Raw genomic sequence first — 21,711 nt, 5'->3', positions numbered from 1 at the left:
ATTTGATTTCGTCACAATCTTTACACATACCGTAGTGTAAATGCAAGCATTACAGCATTGGCTGTCATGTGATCTGAGTTGAGAATATTTTAGAGTTTGCAAGTATGATCACGACATTCAGCTTTGGAACCCAGCGGTTGATATTTATTTTGGCCATCAAGATCTTTGTTTTTCTGCTTTGGATACACATGTGACTTGCAAATTGCCAGCTGGTTAGTAAGTGACAATTTGTTTTTAGTTTATATACCCTTGGGAGTGTCAGTATTTCTGGATTGCATCATATTTAGCCGCGTACTCGGGTCAGTGAACGAAACTGACCTCAGTCCTCATGCAGGTTTATATTTCCACTATTCATGTGGTACATACGATGCATATGTCTCATAACAGTTTACTTTGTCTCGTGATCTTGTTCGAAGTTTGACTCATGGTTATTAATGAAAACAAAACCACACAAAATATAGCAAAATAAACATTGCCCAAGAAATTAGTTTTAACTGTAAAAGGCTCCAGAGGCACGCAAATGATGGGGTGTGAATAATACAACTTTTAAAAATGCAAACCAAAAAGTAACAAGGTCTTATCTTACAGCTTCTTTAATTCGATAGAAAATACATTTATAATGTGGTTAAGAATGCCAATGTAATGCATTGACATCCTTAGACTGCCATATCTGTGCACATATTGACATCAACTATAAAGTATTTTGGCTCATTAACGAAGCTTCAGAGTTGTCGGACTGCCTGGGACACACATCCACGGTACAATTATCCAGGACATTTTTCTGCGGTCACATCCTTAAGGAAGTTAGAACGAATTGCAAAAGGTATTCAGTCTTAAGTGTAAACCCCGGAATGTGGGCACGATAAATTATGACCGCACACCATGAGAAAATAACACTTTGTACAAGGAGGGCTGCAAATGAAGAGGTACAATGCCTCGCATATCATTTCATTGACCCCATGCGATGTGTTTTGATTAAAACTCCTCCATGCCTCAAGCTGTGTGACTGAGGGGTATTACAGAGTTCATGATGAGCTAATACAGAGATTATTGAACAAATTATACAATGTGAAGGGACTCCATATGACTTATAATTTGAAATATTTACCCAGGTAAGTAAGCCTCACTGAGTCTCAAGACTTTGAAGGAAGGTATCGTGTATGCTATTTAACGTCCCACCTTTATGAGTTTATATTAGCAGCAAGGGGAAATTGGGAGTGCCTGGAGAACCTACATCTGAGTTGAAAGCTCTCAATACTTGGCACAAGAGAATATAAACCTATTTGCCGCACTGCTTCCTGCGGTTACTGTTACCAGGCACATGTCTGTGTTCAAAGAACAACACCTCCTGCAAATGGGATCGCAGGTGTGCGCCACCACTCAATTTCAGCCCACTTACCCTTGGATGCCTTTGAGTCTTCCGATTTTTGTCTATTGCATAACTGACTCTTTCATTCAGACTGGGATGGTGATTATTTATTCAGTTTCATGTGTTTCAAAGCATTGACTTATTTCATAAATAAGACATGTTATCTCAAACTAAATGATGACCTTCAAAATTACACCAGATGATTAATATTATAATGATTTTGACTGAGTTTGCCTAATTTGTGGAACTCCTATAAGCCACATTTTCTGTGTTTCCCGTTGTCAAATTTATTTTTGTCAATGTACATTTCCTGCATCAGTTAATATTCCCACATTTGGACTGCTTAATTCAAGTTCAAGATTTGCCTTGAATGATGCAATGCGTTTCTGTTGGTAGTCACAGACCTTTTAATATTTAAAATCATGCTGGAAATTTGAGATGGGTCTGCTTTGGCCACTGTGACCTGCTGCTGTGGTGATGGCTCCTTGTTCATTCTAAACTTACGTCAGTGTGGAGAATAGACTAATGTGTCATCACTTACATTTACAAGACTTTCCCATTACTGAAAAGAACTGTCATTTACGCACATGTGCAGCATCACTCAAATATTTTTAAAGAGATACTCGGGTAAGTTTACGAATGTCTAAAGCAATATAGGAAATCGAGCACAATGATTTTTAAAAATGATTACAAACAATGCATCTTGCAAGTCAGAATGGCCGCTGTGTTTAACATTTTTGCGTGTGGGTTTTTTCAAGTAAAAATCGAAAGGTAAAATTATTTTTACTCAAATGACTCAAACGCCTCGAATGAGCATTGAGGCCGCTCGACAAGTTACTGCGTTTGACTGGGGGGAGGAATTTGGCAGTTGTGGACTGTACCATCTCCCACTGAGCACGGGGGGAGCGTTTTCTTCAGTTCATTGCAAAGCTGTTGATGCCTTTTACGCACATAGCACACTCACATGGCGCTAGGTAGTTGTTGCTTGGTAGTGTTGTTAATTGACGGCTAGGTCTACAACTGCATTGTCTGCAGCAGCTGAATAGTGTGTAATTGATGAGATCTGACTCGTAATGTGGCTTGAGTACAGTGTTCTATTCAGAAATTGGCGAGGGTTGCAGTGACATGTGGAAAATAAGCTTGTATAAATGCAAGTAATAGTAAGACTACTCTGTAGGATCATGCATTTTTGTGCATGCATGAGCTTGCTTATTCATTGGGTAGCGTACGGGGGAGTTACTGTCGAACAACAAAACATCAATTGTGGTTGTTTTATAGAATTGGTGACAGTTTTATAACTTTGGCATTGGCTCTAAAAAACGTGGTTACCCTTCCAGATGACAGCCGTAGAATGTAAATAGTGTTGCATCAGCGGAATGTGCAACAAAGGACAGTGTTTTCTTAAGTGCCAGACTTATTTAAGGTTTGTAATTCTCTGAAGTTATTCTTTTATCTGGTCTTGTGGTGCTGTTGGTAAAGCACTTGACTCTTAATCAGAAGGTTGCAAGCTAACATTTCGGTTAAGGGCCAACTTGGCCCATCATCTCTACGGGATTGTTAAAATGAATACTCCCGAGTGAAGTCAACAGAGGTCCTTCAATGAAGAGCTGGACGTGTACCACATGAATGTAGTATTTACCACCATGTGTTTAGGGCAGCTATCGGAGGTGAATATCATTACATTCAGTTTAACACGTAGGCTTTTGCCACCAATATTATCCATAATCGTGTTTTGTTTGGGTTAGATCGCATAACTATAAATGTGTTGGTAAACCCGCCACCACCTGACACAGCCAATGAGTAAGGTTTGTCACGTAAAAAAAACATGGCAATTCGTTACTAGTACATTACACCGGCGTGTTGAAGAGTAAACCCACAACATTTACAATTCGAGCATGACGTTTTGCCGGTAATTACAACTCGGTCTTATTTTATACCAAAACAGGTGGATTTTTCCATAACTTTGGCTATCACCTGATGAGGCTGGTTGTAATTACCGACACTATATTTGTTGATAAAATGGCATGGCTGGCACTTTGTGGTAAAGCACATCAAACTACTCTTCTTCAAAACAGTTGGCTTTTTGCGATGTGCCACCTTTGTCAAATTGACATGCATTTCAGCATTTTGATTTGTGGAAATACAGTATTCGTTGTCTGCCAGCTATATTCCATTTGTCCTCTTGGAAGGATGTGAACATGAGATGATGGATTTTCTAAAGATAAAGAAACATCCTTTTGAAACTCCCAGTCAGGCATTGGTCTCAATGGTGACTCCACAGGATTTTTGCTAGTTATTTCAGTAAACTTAAATGATCTAGGATGAGATTGAGATCTTTTGCGCACTGCAAAGAGTAGTTCAATGTATGTCATCCGAAATTGTACTTCTCAGAGCCTTAATAAGGGTTTAAATGGCTCATGCGCCGTCAATTATTTGCACATTCTCTCACTAAACATTATTGTCTGCATCCTTGCATGCCTGGTGGTTCAATAGAATGCTAATGATGGCAAAACAGCCCAGAGGTTCGAATAAAATTTAAATGAGGAATTATGTAGGCGGAATATAGGACAGTCGCTCTCGAGGCGTGAGGCGGCACGTTACATCAAAGCAGTCGTAGGAGCAGCTTCCATTGACTGCGGGAACTGAACACTGAATGACAATGCTTAATTCACCCTGCATTGCTCCTACATTAAGTGCTAGAGATCTGCCATTGCATTTCTCATTCTGAACGCAAATAGGAATTGTCCTTTATTTTTTGCTGACGCTCATGCTGGCATTGCATCGTGCAACAGACGCGCTCCTGGCTGTGCTGATGAGTTGACGCATTAGCTTCTCCATTTAATGTCAAAACCGATGCATTCGCCGTGAATATTTTAAATAAACAGCTTGGAGCTGAATTAGCAAAGGATCTTTCCTGTTTTGACCCACATTATAGGATGCCTTGTACTGAGCTTTACATTTGTGGTGTAAGATTGCACGCAAATGGCTTATTTTTATGCTTTAAGTGACAGGCGGCTTTACTTGTACAGAAAGAGACAATGTGGTGCAGCGCAGATGTTTTTTTTGCAGTTGATAATTTCATTTAATTTAGCTTGAGACGAAGCAAACAACTGTGCACTTCTCCACATGGGTTTTCCAGTAGTATTAAATATGAGGGTATGTATTTGCATCTAAGACTTACTGTACATTCCATAAGAAATTAGGTTTTGGCTGATCTTGGTAGTATGGTGGGGATGCATGCCTGCAAACCAGAAACTGAGGCAAGATTGATGGAGTGCATGGGGATGAAGCAATGGTGTGAGAAATCCAAAGCAGAATGAGTTCCTAAAGGAGGTAGTACAGCAAGTACGTTTATGAGATAACAGAGTTGTCCCTATTTTCGAGTTTCTCCAGTCACATATAAGTGTAATAATGCAATTTAGAATGCTCACTTTCATGGACCCAAATGACCGTGACTGAGGTGCGGAGCTCAGTTCAGTGACACTGAAAGGCCAAGCGGAAGAGGTGGGCCTTTAATTGCATCTTAAAAGTAGGTGTAGATTGAAAGCTATGAATGTGCAGTAAAATGGTGTTCCAGAAGGAGTAGGCTACCATGGAGAAATAATTCCTGGCAGCGACGGTCCTGGTGATGGGCATTCAGCATAGGCTATGAGTTGCACGTGTAATGGGATATCATCCAAAGCTCCACATAGATATTTAAGAATTCATTGTTGTATGGCCATCTCCTAGCCACCTCATCTCCCAGGCCCACAATACCTAGTTTTTGTTGACAGTCTTTATTTATCTGCATACCAGGCTCAAGCCTGCTTGGTTCATGAGATGTTATGCTGATATAAAATAGGACATACAGGTAGTCCTCTTCTTACAATGGAGATGCGTTACGACGACCCCATCGTAAGTCAAAAATATTGTAAGTCGTCGGACCATAGTAACTCGGGGACTATCTGTACTTGTATTGTTTTTGAAGAAGCAGTGCTTTTTCTGCACAGTTGTTGCTTGTGAAAGAGATGAAAAATGAATAACATCTTGCAATAATTTGTTCTCCAATCACTGTGCTCTCGCTTGCTAAGTTATAGGTTACTCGTTACTTCATAAAATGCACTGACCTAGTTTAAGTAAATGGCTCTAATTTTTGAAACGCAACGCTTGATTGCCGGAGACATTGTGTCCCAATGGACACTAGCCCTGGCAATAAATTGACCAAGTTTTTTTTGCCGTGGGTTTTTTTGACTCGTACAATGATGGGGGAGAAAAAGGCAGCCAGGGATGTTGTGCCACTGCCTAGGCCACTACCTATTATGGGCCCCAGTAGGTATCCATTAGACAGCACTGGCCTCTCCATCCAAATGTTAAATGGGTATTTTGTTATGCATGTGCATATGTGGATGATTTTGTCTACTGTAACAACCCTATTTACGACTCCCTTTTACCCTGTTTAGCAAATACGTCTTTATTAATACCACTACCTAATTTGCGTTGTCTCATCCCACACGTCACTGACAGCATCTGTCCTTTGTCGTATCCGTCACCTCCACCTACCCTGTAAATTGCTTTGATTTGCGTTTTTTTCGATATTCATAGGTTCATGAGCATAGGTTCAATTGGAGGATGATAGGAATTACATAGCAGATTATAATAAATAGCTTTCAAGTTGAAAAACATGGGAGAAACATGTTGTAGATGTCATGAGGAAGAGGAGGTTGACATTCGTGGGCCATATTTTGAGAACAGAGGGAAAGTTACAGAGACAGGTACTGGAGTTGCTCCTCAAGGTTGGTGACCAAGGGGAAGACCCTTAAGATTGGACCTTCGACGGCCAGAGCCAACTTTTCAGCAACTCTTTTATCAAGCAGAAGGATTTAAGTGGTGGTGCGTTGTTTTATTATCAACATTATTAGCCATTTAATAGCTTCTTGATTTTTGTGTGTTTGTAACGGTTTAATTAGGCATGTAAAGGTTTATGTGCTCCTTGTTTGCTTCAAGTGCTTATACTCATGAATTGTGTTACCGTGATGAAAAACAGGTACACAGTAAAAAGGTTCTCGCTGCAATCACTCGCAGCACAAGGCTGACCATGGGGCGTTGTCCGTGTCGTTGTCTGGTGTCGGGCACGCAGGCAGGATGTTCTGGAAGTTTGACCTGCACACGACGTCGCACATCGACACGCTGCTGGAAAAGGATGATGTGACGCTTGCCGAGCTCATGGATGAGGATGACGTGCTGCAGGAATGCAAGTCCCAGAACCGCAAGCTCGTCGACTTCCTGGTGCACCCGCTCGCCATGCAGGAGCTTGTGCGCCTCATCACCCAGGAGCCGGCCGAGGACCTCGACGAGAAGATCCGATACAAGTGAGAGGGGCTGCGACACGGGTGGCGGTTATTCTGTTGGCGTGGGGGGGGGGGGTATTATAGTTTGAGGGTTCAGATCACTTTGTGAATGGAGATGAGGAAGACCAACTGTGTGTGGCTGTGACATCACTCACGTATGTATGTTAAACTTCTTCTCGCACCATACGTAGCCAAATTTGCTAATCTGGTGCTTTGGTAGCACACCTGAAAGTTATGTGGCTGAGCTTTTTAACGTGGGTTTTTAGCATTAACAATGATAAAAACTTGTTTGACATATCATGCGTCACAGCCTAGGTATGAGTCTGCAAAACACCAGGTGTGTGTTTTTGGATTGTGTCTTTAAAAAGGGGTGCTTTAGTCACTGTCTTGGAAATAAAAAATTCTGATTGCTGAATGATGGCATGGCTTTGTGTCTGTGGGCAGTATTATGAGTGTGCCATGGATTATAAAGATTTCACAGCGTAAACACTCACCTTTTTGTGTGTCACACGTAAAGCATTTTTTGGTTCATGGTAAAGGCACAACTTGGCTGCGAAGAAGCAAAAAATATTACGGATGTGAATAACAAATGTTAGCATCAAAACCAGCTAACTTAGATTTGCTACTAGTTGGTTTGCATTACAAAGCATACATTTTCTGGTGGGGAATTAATTAGGTGGGCATTTGCATTTTAAGTAAGTATTTTTGTTGTTGAATGGACATTTGTTTCACGACAGGTCGGCACTTAAATGTAACGGGCAGAACCAGATTTAAATATGAAGGGAAGTAATACTTGTCAAAGTGCATACATAGGACAGTGCTCTCATATTCTTTGCAGGTCCAAGCTAGAGGTGGAACTTCCACATTACTATGGTGGGAACCATTTTGGACAAGTACTTTTTGACAGTGAATGGGAGGTATGGCCATGTGTCGTATCAAGGTGTAAACTTCTAATAAAATAAGTATCCTCATCCAGTTGACCTGATGTAAGTGAATTAAGACCAGGTTCCCTGTTAAATGGGAATGAGTCATGGTGAAAGTAAGGTTAGGGTTGAGGTGAGTAGTGGTCTTCTGGGGCTTGCATGGCAGTAGGATTGAAAATATACTACAATTAATTTGGTATTAGAATTTGTGTCCCTTTTTATATTCACTGTATTTTGTATCTTTCCTAATATAAAGATGATTCATTGTCATGGGACCGAGAAATGACAATTTGGAATGCTTGCAGAAAGCAATGCACCAATGATGTTTGGAAGATGATATCACAGAACTTTAGTTTGAGCTCCGTTTAATTGCTTTATATCCACATTGTATGTATATATGTTGAACTTCTGACGCACCATGCATAGCCAACCATGCTAATCGGAGGCGTGGAGGAAGGACAAACTTACGACAAAAAGCAAACAGGTGGTAGACCTGACTTACTATGCTTTAGAAGTGCTACGTGGTAAATTAGCAAATAATGTTAATTTTCAGAGCTGGAAACATGCCAATCTAAGAGAAAATCTTAATGAAGATTGTATTTTTTGTATAGTCGTCAGTGACTAGCATGAGCGGCAAATTCATCTTCCAAGTGGAGGGCTTTATAATTTGCCAGCTCGTGTACAATTGCCTCCCCTTATGGCACGACCTATGGTGCTTGGATTGAGACCATAAATTCCCTACACCTGAACTTCGTTTAATCATGGGTGGCTGCCTGGATTCAAACCCCAAGATGTCATCAGTTGCAGTTTAGTTCTCTGACATGCTATTAGCCCTCTGAGCTACCCAGTCCACCTCGATAACCTTGTTACTGTATTCAGGTACATCTCCATTATCGTAGTAACAAGGCGATTTGTGAGCGTTGCTGAAGATATATAAATGTGCCAATTCGTTACAATGTTTTGTTTAAAAGTCTTACTAATTGGCTGTTGGGTGGTGGCGGGTTTAATGACACATTTATATAGTTACGCGATCTAACCCAAAAACCTGTTTTGGATGATATTGGTCACGAAAGCCTACATGTTAAACTTGCTGAATATAGCACTACAGAGAGAGAGAGAGAGCCTTGCGTCTCCTCACCTTCTTCCTCATTCCCTGTCCGTCTTGTCTGTTGCACGCTCCCGTGTGTAGGTACCCGAATGTGGCGTGTGAGCTGCTGACGGCCGACGTGACGCAGATTAACGACCGGCTCGGGGATGACGAGGCCCTGCTGGCGCGCCTCTACGCCTTCCTAGAGCAGGAGCCACCCCTGAACCCGCTCCTCGCCAGCTTCTTCAGCAAGATTATGGGCATCCTCATCAGCAGGAAAACTGAGCAGGTGGCCCAAAACACATTGCTTTGCACAGAATAATCATGCAAGTTTTACTTTTATCTCTCCGATGTGTTTTCACATTGCAATGTGTATTGTCCATCATGATGTCAGATGTTTTGCCCTACATGTGGGGAGATTCTGGAAATGAATTGAGCATTTTCAGGCACTGAATGGAGCTCCAAGGACATGTAGCTCTCGTACATCGTACCAGACAATATGCGTTACAACTTGAACCCATCAGAGAGCTGTTCAGCGTAACTCTGAAAACCTACACGAAAGTTTGACTTAGCTTTGATGAAAGATTTAACTCCAAAATAAACAACTGGTACATTGACTGTCCCCCCAGCAGTCCAACACTTAAGTTTTTAGATATAAGCTTGGCACTAACTGAAGTTTTTTTTCATTAAATAAGCTTCAAGCTCACATCAGACAGCCTAGGACTCGCAGCCCAGTTATGTATGTACACTAAAAGAGCTTTATGATTTGGTTTGCATCGAAGTAAACTAAGAAGTTGTCGTCTTGTTCAAGAAAGTGTTGACTGGCACTCATTGTTCAGTGGCCCTAAACCAGTACTGGAGGGGGTATACATTATTTTGGTTGGGATCACTTTATTCAGAGGACAACCGATGTTGACTTCCAACAAATTTGTGCTAATTTTATTAAACCCAGGAGCATGTGATTATCTTAAGCTGAGTCAACAACTGACCGGCATTTCAACTCGCAGCTTTCCCATTGTGTTCCATGCTCTAACCACAAAACCACCAGTCCAGATGTATTACATTTCCATTCATGAATCAAGGCCCATGGATGATTATTTTATTATTATTTTTGTTTACCCAGGAAATCCTCACTGAGTCTCAAGACAGTTTTTCAGGAAGGCCCTATCAAGTTTTGGTTGTTGGAGGCGATGTTACTATGTGTAGTCCCAATTGAGTTTTGCAGGTAATACTTCAGTTGTTTTGCCCGATAGCAACTACATTATGGTCCTATTAGCTATGGGAGGAAACTGGTGAACCTGCAGGAAACATGCAGAATAGGGACAGAACAAATGATTCAGGAATCGAACCCAGGGACTTCTCACTGTGAGGCACACGTGTTACCATCTTGCCATTTTCCCCAGATATTCTGGTATCCTCCAATGCAAAATATCCCAAGCAGTACTTCCTAAAATTCTTGGCTCAGTGAATTTCTTCTTAAGAGAAGATTATAATAAATAATTGGTGAGCCATATCTTCCTGAATTTTGCAGGCATTGTAAACATGACAGGTCAACCCATATGGCAGCAAAGTGCCACAATGAAGCGCTACAACATCAAGTAGGCTTGCAAAGTGTATTCACTACCCAGGGAAGTGCCATTTGAGTCTCTTTTAGTTGTCCAGGGAGGGGGTTCTCTATTTGAATGCTTGGTCAATGTACTATTTTGTAATGTTTGTATGTGTGTGGGAGGAACTTAGAGTGCCCAGAACAAATGTATAAAATATATTGATATAACATTCACAAATATGTTCAGATTGTTCAAAGGACCTGCTGTTGAAGTACTTGCAAATATGAAAATGGATGTGTGTTTAATGCATGATGTGTCTATACACCAGCCTGAAATTGCATTTGGTCAGGAGTACTGGTGTTTCCACTGCGGTAGCTTGTGGAGCTGGACGTGGATGGTTGTGCGACAAGCACATCACTGCTCAATTTCCCTGTCAGTAAGACTGGGCCATTATTAGAGCAGCCTACAGACCCCAGTGTGAAGGGGTACAAGGTGGCATCAATGCCATTGACACCACTACACCTCACCATTACTTCGTACTGCTTGATCCCACAACTCCTAGCGTCAACACCCAACAACTGTGGTCCACTTTTACAGTTCCCTTTGTCTGGAATGATCTCATTCTTTTGTCATTCCAATGCCTGTCTCAGTGACCTGTACCTTTGCATTTTACACAAGTGCCTTACCCATTGCAGTATTCTCAGCATTCTTTCAAGCATCTATATTTTTTCCACCGATATTCTTTTCGCAACCGACAAGTTGCTTACCTGATGCTGCAGTCAAATTCCTAGCAATTCACAATCACTGCTGCTTAAAGGCCAGAGTCACCTGTTCTGGTTAGCATAAGTTATGAAGGCGCTGTTGGAACTTAGCCAATTCCCTGTGCTTGGTTTAGAGATAAGGAGAGGTTTTGGGGTGGGTGGATGTGTTGCTTGCCAAGAGGTGGGTTTATTGCCCTGCTTGCTCATGCTTAGGAATATTGCATGGCCGCATGCTGAGATAACCAGCGTGGCAGTCACTGGCTGCCCAATGCAGGTTCATTTCCAAACCTTGATGCAATTCGTATCCAAACCTGGTCCGGTCCTCTGTTGGGATGAATCGGCTCAAAATGAGCGTATGGTGTGATGTGGTCAATGTCTGTATATGGGATCAACTGTGTGCATTGTCCTAGTATTAATCGGTACTTGCAAACAGTATTTTCCCTTACGGGCTATGTTCATTGCATACATTATCTGTTGACATCCACGGTTTTAAAGAACAGTTTGAATTTGGAATGTGTTTAATCTCTTTATTGTAAGATGCTCTGGTGTATGTTTTTGTCCTTATTTGTGTGAGGATCGTGGGATTTTTTGTATGTTTTTTTGTGAACCGGGAAAATGGCTCTCTCGCGAAACTTACATTTTCGCAATTCATTTTTACAGCTTTGCATTACCTGGTGGTGGTATTTGATATTTGTGTTGTATAGCTGTGGGCCACTTACAGGAACACACGTTTAGTCTGGTGTCAGTACACACTACCACACAAATATGGCTGCGTGTGGTCATGAGTCCACCACCCAAAGTATTCCTAATTTGACGTCTTCGCTTACAGCACTTGACACTGGCTACCATTTGTATCGAGCTTTAAAAAAGGGAACTTTTCTAATTCGGTTTTTCTGCATATGTATTTGGTGTACTGTTTAGAGCACTCTTTTTTGAACATGGTGACCAGAGTTACATTCCTGGGCACATATAATAAATACATTTGTAAAGTGCATTTCACCCATAATCCCAATGCACCAGATGTCAGTGGCAAGTAGGTATCTACCATTCCTGGATCTCGCCGAGTTGACTTGGCCTTAAATGAGTACCTGGTGTAGTATGTGATCATCAGCACTGTGAATACAAAAGCAGCCAGCCCCTATGATCTACAAGGCTATATATATACTAGCATAAGTACCAGGCGTTGCCCGGGTGAAAAATATATTTCTTAATAACCTTACATATATACACACCCTCACCACTCACCCTCACCACTCTCCCTCACCACTCTCCCTCACCACTCATCCTCACCAATCACACCCTCACCACTCTCCCTCACCACTCTCCCTCACCACTCATCCTCACCAATGACACGCTCACCAATCACCACTCACCCTCAACACTCACCCTCACCACTCACCCTCACCATTCACCCTCACCATTCACCCTCACCACTCTCCCTCACCACTCTCCCTCACGACTCATCCTCACCAATCACACCCTCACCACTCACCCTCAACACTCACCCTCACCACTCACCGTCACCACTCACCCTCACCACTCAACCTCCCCTCACCACTCACTAATCACCACTCACAATCGCCACTCACAACCGCCCTCACCATTATATTTTTGCCCCAGTCAACGCCGGATATTTCCCATTCGTAGCAGTTTATATCAACTCTATAAGCAACTTATATTAAACAGGAAGCGCGATCCTAAAGTAATTTACAACCTTCGATTAGTCCTTTGTGCGATTCAAAGAATCGATTCCTGGCATGTTGGGGGTTTACATTTTGAATGATAGAGTTTCATTTTCATTGTTTTTTTTATTTTTTCAGGAGTTTTTAATTACATTTTTGCCCCGGTCAACGCCGGATATTTCCCGTTCGTAGCAGTTTATATCGACTTTAAGCAACTTATAGTAAACGGGAATCGTCCGAATGTAAAGGAATCTACAACCTTCGATTCCTTTGCGCGATTCAGAGAATCGATTCTTGAATGCGTCGCTACCCGTTGCCAGGGGCAACCGCCGTCCAATGAAACTGCGTATGGTCCGGCGACACACAGACACACACACACAGACAGACAGATTTGCGATTTTTTATATATATAGATATGTGGTGTTTGTGTGTGCGCGTGCAGATTATTGACTTCCTACGGAAGAGGGACGACTTTGTGGGTCTGCTACTCAAGCACATTGGCACATCAGCCATTATGGACCTGCTGTTCCGCCTGCTCACGTGTGTTGATCCCCCCAAGCTCAAGCAGGACGTGCTCAACGTGAGTGAAGAATCTGTTTACCTGGTAGCGGTCGAACTATTGCAAAGTGTCTTCCTTGCTCACACAAGCAACCGGTTGGCTCTAAGCAGCCGATGGAGCAAATTCCATATTCGTATGGTGCAGGCCATTCTCTCCGTTGCCTTTCCACAAAGTGATAGGACTCATTTTATCGACCCTCTAGGGATGATTGAATCATTCGACTCCCGAACGTGAATTGAAGACCTTTCTTTCTGATTGTGAGTTTGGCCCTGTAACCTCGGCATCTGTTTTTCATGGTATTATAACGGTCACTAAACATTATAGCAGGCTGTAAATAGTTCATCACAATGCCTGTTTGCCTCATCTAGCATTCTTAGTGGTTAGGAATGTTTGCAGTGCTGTTAATGTGACAAACTTGTGCAGCGGAAATGCGGTCACTAACGTAGGCAACCCTTAAGTGTACGTCATATAAGAACAGTTGTGGTCAAGGGAATTGTGCTGTAAGTTGGTATCGCCTTCTGCATTATGTATTTACCAATGTTGTTTCCCAAGTGGGAGTTAATTCCATGGTTTTCTCTTAAGGTCATGTCCCAATGCAGCTCCACAGCTTGTGGGGAAGGACTACATTTTCTGCCTGTTTGGCCAATTTGCAAATACATTTCCTCTTCAGTGGCTCAACTAGTATGTGTTTACCTAGATTTAGTTATATACAGATTGCATATGTTTTGCAAAGGCTAAATGTTGTTTGTGTTTCAAAGAAGGCCTCACCCAAAATTTAAATAGCTCTTCTTGATATGTAGCTAGACTACTGTGTACCAGGCTTTGTGAAACGAGTTTTCAGCTTCGTTGATTAAACAAAAAAAAGAGACTTCACTTCTGGGCACGTTGCCCTGATGGTCACGGCAGGATCTGTTTGCGTACAGCCCTTTTGTCAATCTACTGCTGGGTAATTTGGTTGTCACCAAAAGTATTTTGAACAGCTTGGGAATGTTTTGTGAGAGCGAAGTTATATGTTGGTTTCCTTCCTTTTATGGACTTTAAATGTTCAGTATAACTGCTAAATATCGATGTAACTGATGTTGTTCTTACGGCAGCTCTTTCGAGTATCCAATTGGTTTACTGCTCTGCCCATTTTAGTGTTTCCCTTGAAATCTCGCCAGGTGGCACTGTTGGTAGAATTATTGATCTGCACCGCAGTTGGAATGTTGTGAATTCAACTCCCTTTTAGGGGGTGTGTCAGCTCGCCTCTCCTCCAAGCCTGCTAATACCTATCACTTTGTGAGAAGTCAACTGGTTTCTCTAGGAAGAGACTGGCTCAAACCATGGAAATGCACAACTCCCAGAGACCAGTAAAGATGAACACGTTGATGGAACACATTAATGTGATAACTTACAATCATAATAAAAATAACATGTTGACATAATAATTGACATGTACTCTTTAGAATATATTAATGTGTATTGATGTTTTATTTTTGTTGGCAGTGGCTGAATGAACAGAGGTTGATTCAGAGGCTAATTGAGCTGATTCACCCTTCTCAGGATGAAGATGTGAGTACAGCTATCACTTGCCTCAAACATTTAATAAAATGTTTTAAAAACGTTTCCCCACCATGTCATGTCACCCTCGCCAATGCCATACCAGCACTCTCACTTGTACCCCTTGCCCATTGACTGCTGTGCACTGTACCAACTGAGTGGCCATATATATGCACACACCACACTTACTGGTTCAGTTTTAGGTTTGTATGCTTGGCTAATACTATAATATATTCACAGGGGCTGTATATTTAGCTGTATAAATTCTGTATATAGTTTATTTTTTATGAGATCTGGAATACACTTAATTTGAGTCAGAGTTAAGTTATTGAGTTGGTGGGAGTGCTGGTAACGTTTTGTTGAAAATGAGTTACAGAAAAACCACTTGCTTTTCAAAACGTGAGTGACATGTCTTTCCTTCATATCCTATTTTTCTGTGGCCGTATCTCCTGATCACTCCTTTCCCCTCTCTCGATACTTCTCTTAATATTGGAAATGCTACTACTCACAATCAGTATTGTTTCTTCCAATTCAGGTGATTGTTCATCATAAGTTGTATTTGTTTTTTTCAACCCCCCACCCCCCTCCAGAGACATTCAAATGCGTCTCAGTCACTGTGTGACATCATCCGGTTGAGCCGGGAGCAGATTAGCCAGGTGCAGGAGAACCCAGAGCCAGACCCCCTGCTCACAACCCTGGAGAAGTGCGTGCACGCTTATACCTTCATAACTTCCACAACGTTACTCTACAAATGTCTGAACACTGGAGGTTACGCACTGTCGTATAGTGCACTTGCGCAGACATATAAACACAACCGCATATACATACGCATCTACACATACATGGATATATACTCCACAAATCAAATCGCCCAGAATGTGCTCTATCTCATCAGAATTTAGAAGCTAAGCAAGCTTGAGCCTGCATACTGCTTAGACGGGTGACCACCATGCATAAAACGGGTGTTATGGGCCGCTATGGGGTTACGTTGTGGGCAGCAGAGGGCAGTGCATAAAAATCGGCATGGTCCTTGCATTTTCCCACCCGCACATGTGTGATTATTTCTGATCAAATCAACCCCATAAACTGTGTGTCGGGAGGCCCTCATTTAGCAGTGGATTGGCAAGGGCTGTAATTTACATTAAATATTTCATCACACTACACACACTACACTGACATATTGCTGACATGCCACAGCCACAAACTATAGGGTCCAGTACTGTTAAGCAGTAATTATGTTGAGTGCAGCACATCCAAAGATGTGGTCAACATGTCCCAGTGCTGATGCTAACTAATTGCACCAGGTGTTGTTTTGTACATGCATTGCTTGGATCGTTGTGGAGTGTTAATTATTGATGTGAGACCAGTTTTAAACTTAATACGCACAACTCGTATGCATTCTTCAGTGAAAGATACTCGTAAGCATAAGCAGCCTGAATTGTGTCGTTATGAATATCATACAATTATAATTTCTCTTCACTCTAACGTTAATTGTTGTATCTGTGCTTGTAGTCTTTCTTATGATGTTCTGTAGTTGCTGTGCTGCTGTAGAGATGGGTTGCATTTGGAGTTTAATATTTTTCCTGTAGTAAACTGAATGGGTAGCTGTCGGCATATTTGTGATCCATTCCTCTCTCAGATATTCCTCACCGGCCCGCACTGACCAGTATGGTCTAAAAGTTCTCCTGACCGACAAACTAAAATCTGGATCCACTAGTTATGCCATCGACTGGGAAGGAGCACGGGGTGCTAAGAATCAATGGTGCGAACAGGTTCCCTTCTGGATTTAACAGGTGCTACGTTCAATATATGGACTCCCTCGTAAAACTGGAGGAAGAATTGAGTGAAATAAATTGGAACATAGTTGGACTCGGTGAGGTGAGAAGAAAAGTAGATAACGCTATACATTGAAATACGTTTTTATTTCTACATTTTAGAAGTGGCAACCCTTTTCTATACCAGAGAGTTTTAGGATTCAATAGTATAGGTGACATTCCTGGAAACTCCATCATAAATCGGATCCTTTTTTTTCCATTGAACCAGAAACATCACTTGGCCATGTGTGTTTCCTTTTATCAGCCATATTTAACAGGGTTTAATAGGTAAACATCCACAAAACACTAGAATAATAAAATGTTTATGCGAAGTCACATCGGAAACCAGACTGTTCAAACGCGTTCGGAATCATGTCGGAAAGATGCGTCTTAAGTCAAGTTTCTGCGTCGTAAATCGATCCATGGTGGCATTGTATCAACGCAAATGTGGATTATCGTAAATCGGAGACCGCCAGTACTTAGGATGAAGTTGTCCATTTGTGACGTCATATTCGCTTTTAAAGAGAGTAATTTGGCTTGCGCAGTACACATCGAACAATGGCAGACAAAGGAGATAATGCACCCGAGAGAATGACCTCCATGAAGATGGAAGGATGAAATCGGTCGTGTAGGGGCATTGTATTGAAGGGCTGTGATGGATGTCATATGCGTATGCTTTCATCCAGCAGTCGATACACCAAAACTGAAGATTATTTGTGACGAAAATCATGTTATGCGCATCACGGGTATCATGCAAGCCTATAGCTGTCACCTGTTTAGACTAAATTTGCATACCATTAAATAAAAAGGTAGCATTTTTATGTAATTTTCATAATTCGTAAGTAATGGATGATTGGATGTAATGTATCGCAAGCGTAACAATCATTATAAATAAATTAATCTTCACACAGCTCTCTCGTAAGGTTTAAATTTCCAACGTTTTGTTTAAACCCTGCTCATACTCCGCCTGTCCACACGTTTCTGCCAGCAGGCTTCGTTGCTGCCGGTTTAACCGCTTGCGCCTGTGAACTCTGCAGGGAAGAGACCATAGAGCAGCTTGTGAGCAACATGTTTGATGGTGAGAAAAACGAGTCTGCCCTGGTGAATGGAATCCAGGTGCTCCTCACCCTGCTGGAGACAAAGCGCCCAACGTAAGTGAGCATGCTGCTGCTGTGCACAAAAGTGATGTCGTCTTCAATCAGAATTGTTCTCAGGGCTTGGAGGTTACAGTCAGTAATGAGTGTATTGATGTGCATGACACATCCATGGATGAAAATAGGGGAGTAATAGGATTGGGACTGGAATAGGGGTTCATGTTATAGATTTGTTGCAGAATTATTTCTTGGTGATGTTTTGTACCAACAAATGTCACACGTGAGTTGTCTGCATGTGCCCAGAGGTTCCAACAGATACTTGCTTTGTGAAGGATAGTCTCTCATGCTCAATGCCATTACATTGCAATTGAGACTTACATATTACAGTATAAATACATTGCTATGAAACGGTTGGCAACATGTTACTGTATTTTATGGCTTCGAGTTCTATTTTGGGAAAAGAATGCTCATGTTATTGATTAACAGGTAATATTTTCATTGCATGTATAAATATATCCTGATTAACCCGTATTTTTAACTGGTCAGGTATTGATGTGGTCATAGTTTGACTCTCAACAGGAAGCTTTTAAATTTAAAATCCTGATTGGTTTGACCCCTTTTGGTTTGATAAAATTAGTTCCACTTGGTGGGAAGTCAGCAGTTATCAATCGATTGAGTGACTAGCCTTCTGTCATATAAATGTGGAATTTCCATAGCTGATTCAGGATTGTTAACATAGATATATTGTCGCATGCGTTTGATAAGAAAGACACTGGCCTTGAATTATTCACAATGCCGCATTGCCAGTATTTTCTTGATGATTTATAAACGGCCAAGTAAAAGTGTGCGTCTGCTCATCTCTGCATTGGGGCAGTGTACTCATCTCTGCATTCACATGTACATGACAATATCTCCATAAGGGAGGCAATCGCGAATTTACCATGTTTTTAATGTTTTTCAACTTCCGAGTGTTAAGAGGCTGAGCGAAACCTTAATGAAAATGTGTTATCGCAACTGTCATTGGAACACCTTCCCCACGGTACCATTCAGTTGTTTTGTCATTGCGAGCAACTCATTTACAAATGAAAGCAAGTAAGTAAGGAATGAATGAGCGAACCGCTGTTTCTTCCCTGGCATGCGGTGTCGTGCTCCGGTTGTTGTGTAGGCTCGAGGGACAGCTGGACCTGTTCCCACAGACCACCGAGCGACCGCCGGTGGCCGTGAGTGGTAGCACATTGCAGGGCATCAAGGCACGGTTAAAAGACTTCCACGCCTTATTGCTCGAGCCCCCAAAGGTACTCCCTGGTGTTCATCAAAAGGATCCACAAAGGCATCTGTTTCACGAAGTTGTTTGATGTATTTTTTTCATTTGATGCTCAGTTAAATTATCAGGGGTTTCCAACTGAGAGAACAGCTGTTACTCGTGTAGCTGTTGTGTATGTGTTCAGAGCAGGGGAGCAGTAGTGTAGCGGTCTGCGTGCTGCGCTACGAACTCGGCGACCCGAGTTCGATTCCCGCTCATGGTGACGATTATCTGAACCGGTCCTGAGCCTCCCCTATGTTGAATCGGCCTCAAATGAGGACCTGCTGTGGTGTGTTAACATCGCCACTTGGGAAACAAAGGCGTGGTGCTGGCCACCCACCCCCTCGCGTGCTGTGCCAGCCTTCATAGGTGCTTGCAAACAGCACTTGCCCTAATGGTCTGTTGAAGGCTATTATGGGGATCTTTTTTATTCGTGTTTTTGTCTTAATCTAAATAAATGTTCTTGTATTTTTTCTCTTTCTGAGTTTCCTCATATATATTGCCTGCATAAAACTGCTTGATAGCTGCCTAGTCTTTCGTTGCACCCAGATCTACGAGTTTATCATGCTATCCTGTCTCTTTCCTTGCAAAATGTGCATTCGCTGTTTTTTTATTTATGGCAAGTCCAAGCAGCTCTTGGCTAATTATAGGGGACTCAATGGAGATGGAATGGGCTAGAAAAAGATGTATGTTGATGTGGGATATGGTGGACCTGAAGTGAAGTAGACTTATTGTTGATTGATATCTGTGGTGTCAAGATTTACTTTTTTTGTGGAGGGGCTTGTAAAACATCCTTATGGGTGGCTTGTGGTATTCACCCTCAAGTAACAAAGGGAGGCAGAAGCTCACAAAATTGAGCAGTGTGCCAGGCAGCTAAAACGTACCAATTTGTAACTTTGGAGGAATACGGCTTGTGCATATGCCAGTCATACAAGCCAGTTTGCCTTTAATATCTGGGTTTTTAACTTTGTCCTCCTGCCACTGATAATTTTCGAATTTGTGTCCTTAAGTGCACCTGTCCTGGCACAAGTACCGATGGTGTGATCATTGCTGCTTCGTGGCAAATTACATTTTGCCTGTATCGCTGTGCCTTTCCATATGTCTATGTATGTGGCGATATAGATATTAGAGTATAGCCCGTCCTGAAGGACAGTGACTCCTCCCTGTTTGTTCCTCCCTACCCAGCACATCTGCCTCTAACCAAAACGTTTGCCTCAGAACACATAATTTTCATCTACCTACCCAACATTTCCACCTTACTACATAACTTGTCCACCTATCCAAGCCACCATGTTTGCCTCCTTACCCACATCAGTCTCCCTATCCCACCCACCACTGCCATTTCTCTTGTGATAATTTTCACCCCTCTACCAAAATTTGCCCACCTGCCCACCAAATATTCAGCTCCTTGCCCAAAATATTGGCAACCCTACTCAACATTCCTGCCACCATACTTGGCGTGTCCAACCTCTGTGCTCAACAAGTCCACCTACCTACTTACCCCGTAAACCTCCATATCGTAGATGCCCACCTCTTTAAAATTTTTGGTAACGAGATTTATTCCTTTTTAGTTTAAGAGGCATTTTTACGTGTGTCTTTTTTGTGGATCATACAGTATGCCTGTGGTATTGTGTTCTGTGGGGAGTGGCAGTGCAGCGGTTAGCGTGCTGCGCGATGAACCCGGCAACACGAGTTTGATTCCCGTTCACGGCCAACACCAGTGACGATTATCTGAACCAGTCCTGGGTCTCTCCTCGGTCGACTCAGCCTCAAATGAGCACCCAATGCGGTGTGGTGCTGACGACTCGCCCCCTTCGTGTGCCATGCCGGCCTTCATCGGTGCTCGCTAACAGCATTTGCCCCAACAGTCTGTTAAGGTAATATGGGGGATCTTTGTCTTTGCAGAAGAATGCCATGACTACAACAATAGGGGTGCTGGAGCCCCCACTGGGGAACACGCGGCTGCACGTGGCCAAGCTCGTGTCGGCCGTGCTGCAAACCAACACACAAGCACTTAATCAGCAGCTCATGCAGCTCGACACCATTGCTGTGCTGCTGGTGAGCGTTCCTTCACCCATCCCCCCAACCCATGCCTACATGAATAATTAGCTTTGCTCATGTAACTACTTGTTATGGTCTCCCCATGCGATTCGCATCACTTGTTGAATACCCTTCACTATGTACCACACACTTAGTGATGACAGACTGACAGGGAATATAAAATCAACCTTTCAACATTTTTTTACTTCACAAAAACTGCTGCCCTGTGGAAACATTAAATTTACCATTTTTAATGTGTCCTTTATGCCACTGGCCTTGCATGCTCAACCTGAGTGTGGTGATTGGTCTGATGTTTGGCAGGAAATTAGAATTTCGCCAATAAGTGGGAATGTGGTGCAGATCATACAACCTTCATCATTGGTCGTGAACCTCTACCACAGCTCCCCCTAGTGTAGTTAACATAAGTCGGAGATCTAGTTGTGATATTTTCATGGGTCATTCTCTCACTGAGCTGGCACCATTTAATATTGAGTTGATATAGGGAGGTCCAAGGAAAGTTTGAATACTACTTGGCATTTATATTTTCTATGGTCAGGAAGCAACCCCAGGTTATCAGATTGATAAAACAGTGCTTGCCACTGCGCCACTGCTCCCACAAAAGACATGCAAGCACATAAACGTGCAACACACAAGCTCACAAAAAAC

At 42.3% G+C, this 21,711-nt stretch overlaps 1 protein-coding gene across 12 annotated transcripts in view; it reads left to right on the top strand.

Annotated features, from left to right (window-relative positions):
- Positions 1-21,711, top strand: part of LOC144936479 (serine/threonine-protein phosphatase 6 regulatory subunit 3-like) — a 62,200-nt gene that overhangs the window by 6,767 nt on the left and 33,722 nt on the right. For all 12 annotated transcript variants that reach the window (XM_078863563.1, XM_078863570.1, XM_078863572.1 and 9 more), the window contains exons 2-9: positions 6,486-6,717; positions 8,809-8,995; positions 13,139-13,276; positions 14,741-14,806; positions 15,385-15,497; positions 17,646-17,759; positions 18,868-18,997; positions 20,911-21,063. In XM_078863563.1, coding sequence (XP_078719689.1) covers positions 6,491-6,717; positions 8,809-8,995; positions 13,139-13,276; positions 14,741-14,806; positions 15,385-15,497; positions 17,646-17,759; positions 18,868-18,997; positions 20,911-21,063 — 1,128 coding nt within the window. In that variant the 5' untranslated portion in view covers positions 6,486-6,490. The remainder of the gene's footprint in view (positions 1-6,485; positions 6,718-8,808; positions 8,996-13,138; positions 13,277-14,740; positions 14,807-15,384; positions 15,498-17,645; positions 17,760-18,867; positions 18,998-20,910; positions 21,064-21,711) is intronic.

This window comes from Lampetra fluviatilis, chromosome 16 (assembly GCF_964198595.1).
Source record: "Lampetra fluviatilis chromosome 16, kcLamFluv1.1, whole genome shotgun sequence".
Taxonomy (NCBI): Eukaryota; Metazoa; Chordata; class Hyperoartia; order Petromyzontiformes; family Petromyzontidae; genus Lampetra; species Lampetra fluviatilis.
This window is presented reverse-complemented; position numbering and strand designations above follow the sequence as displayed.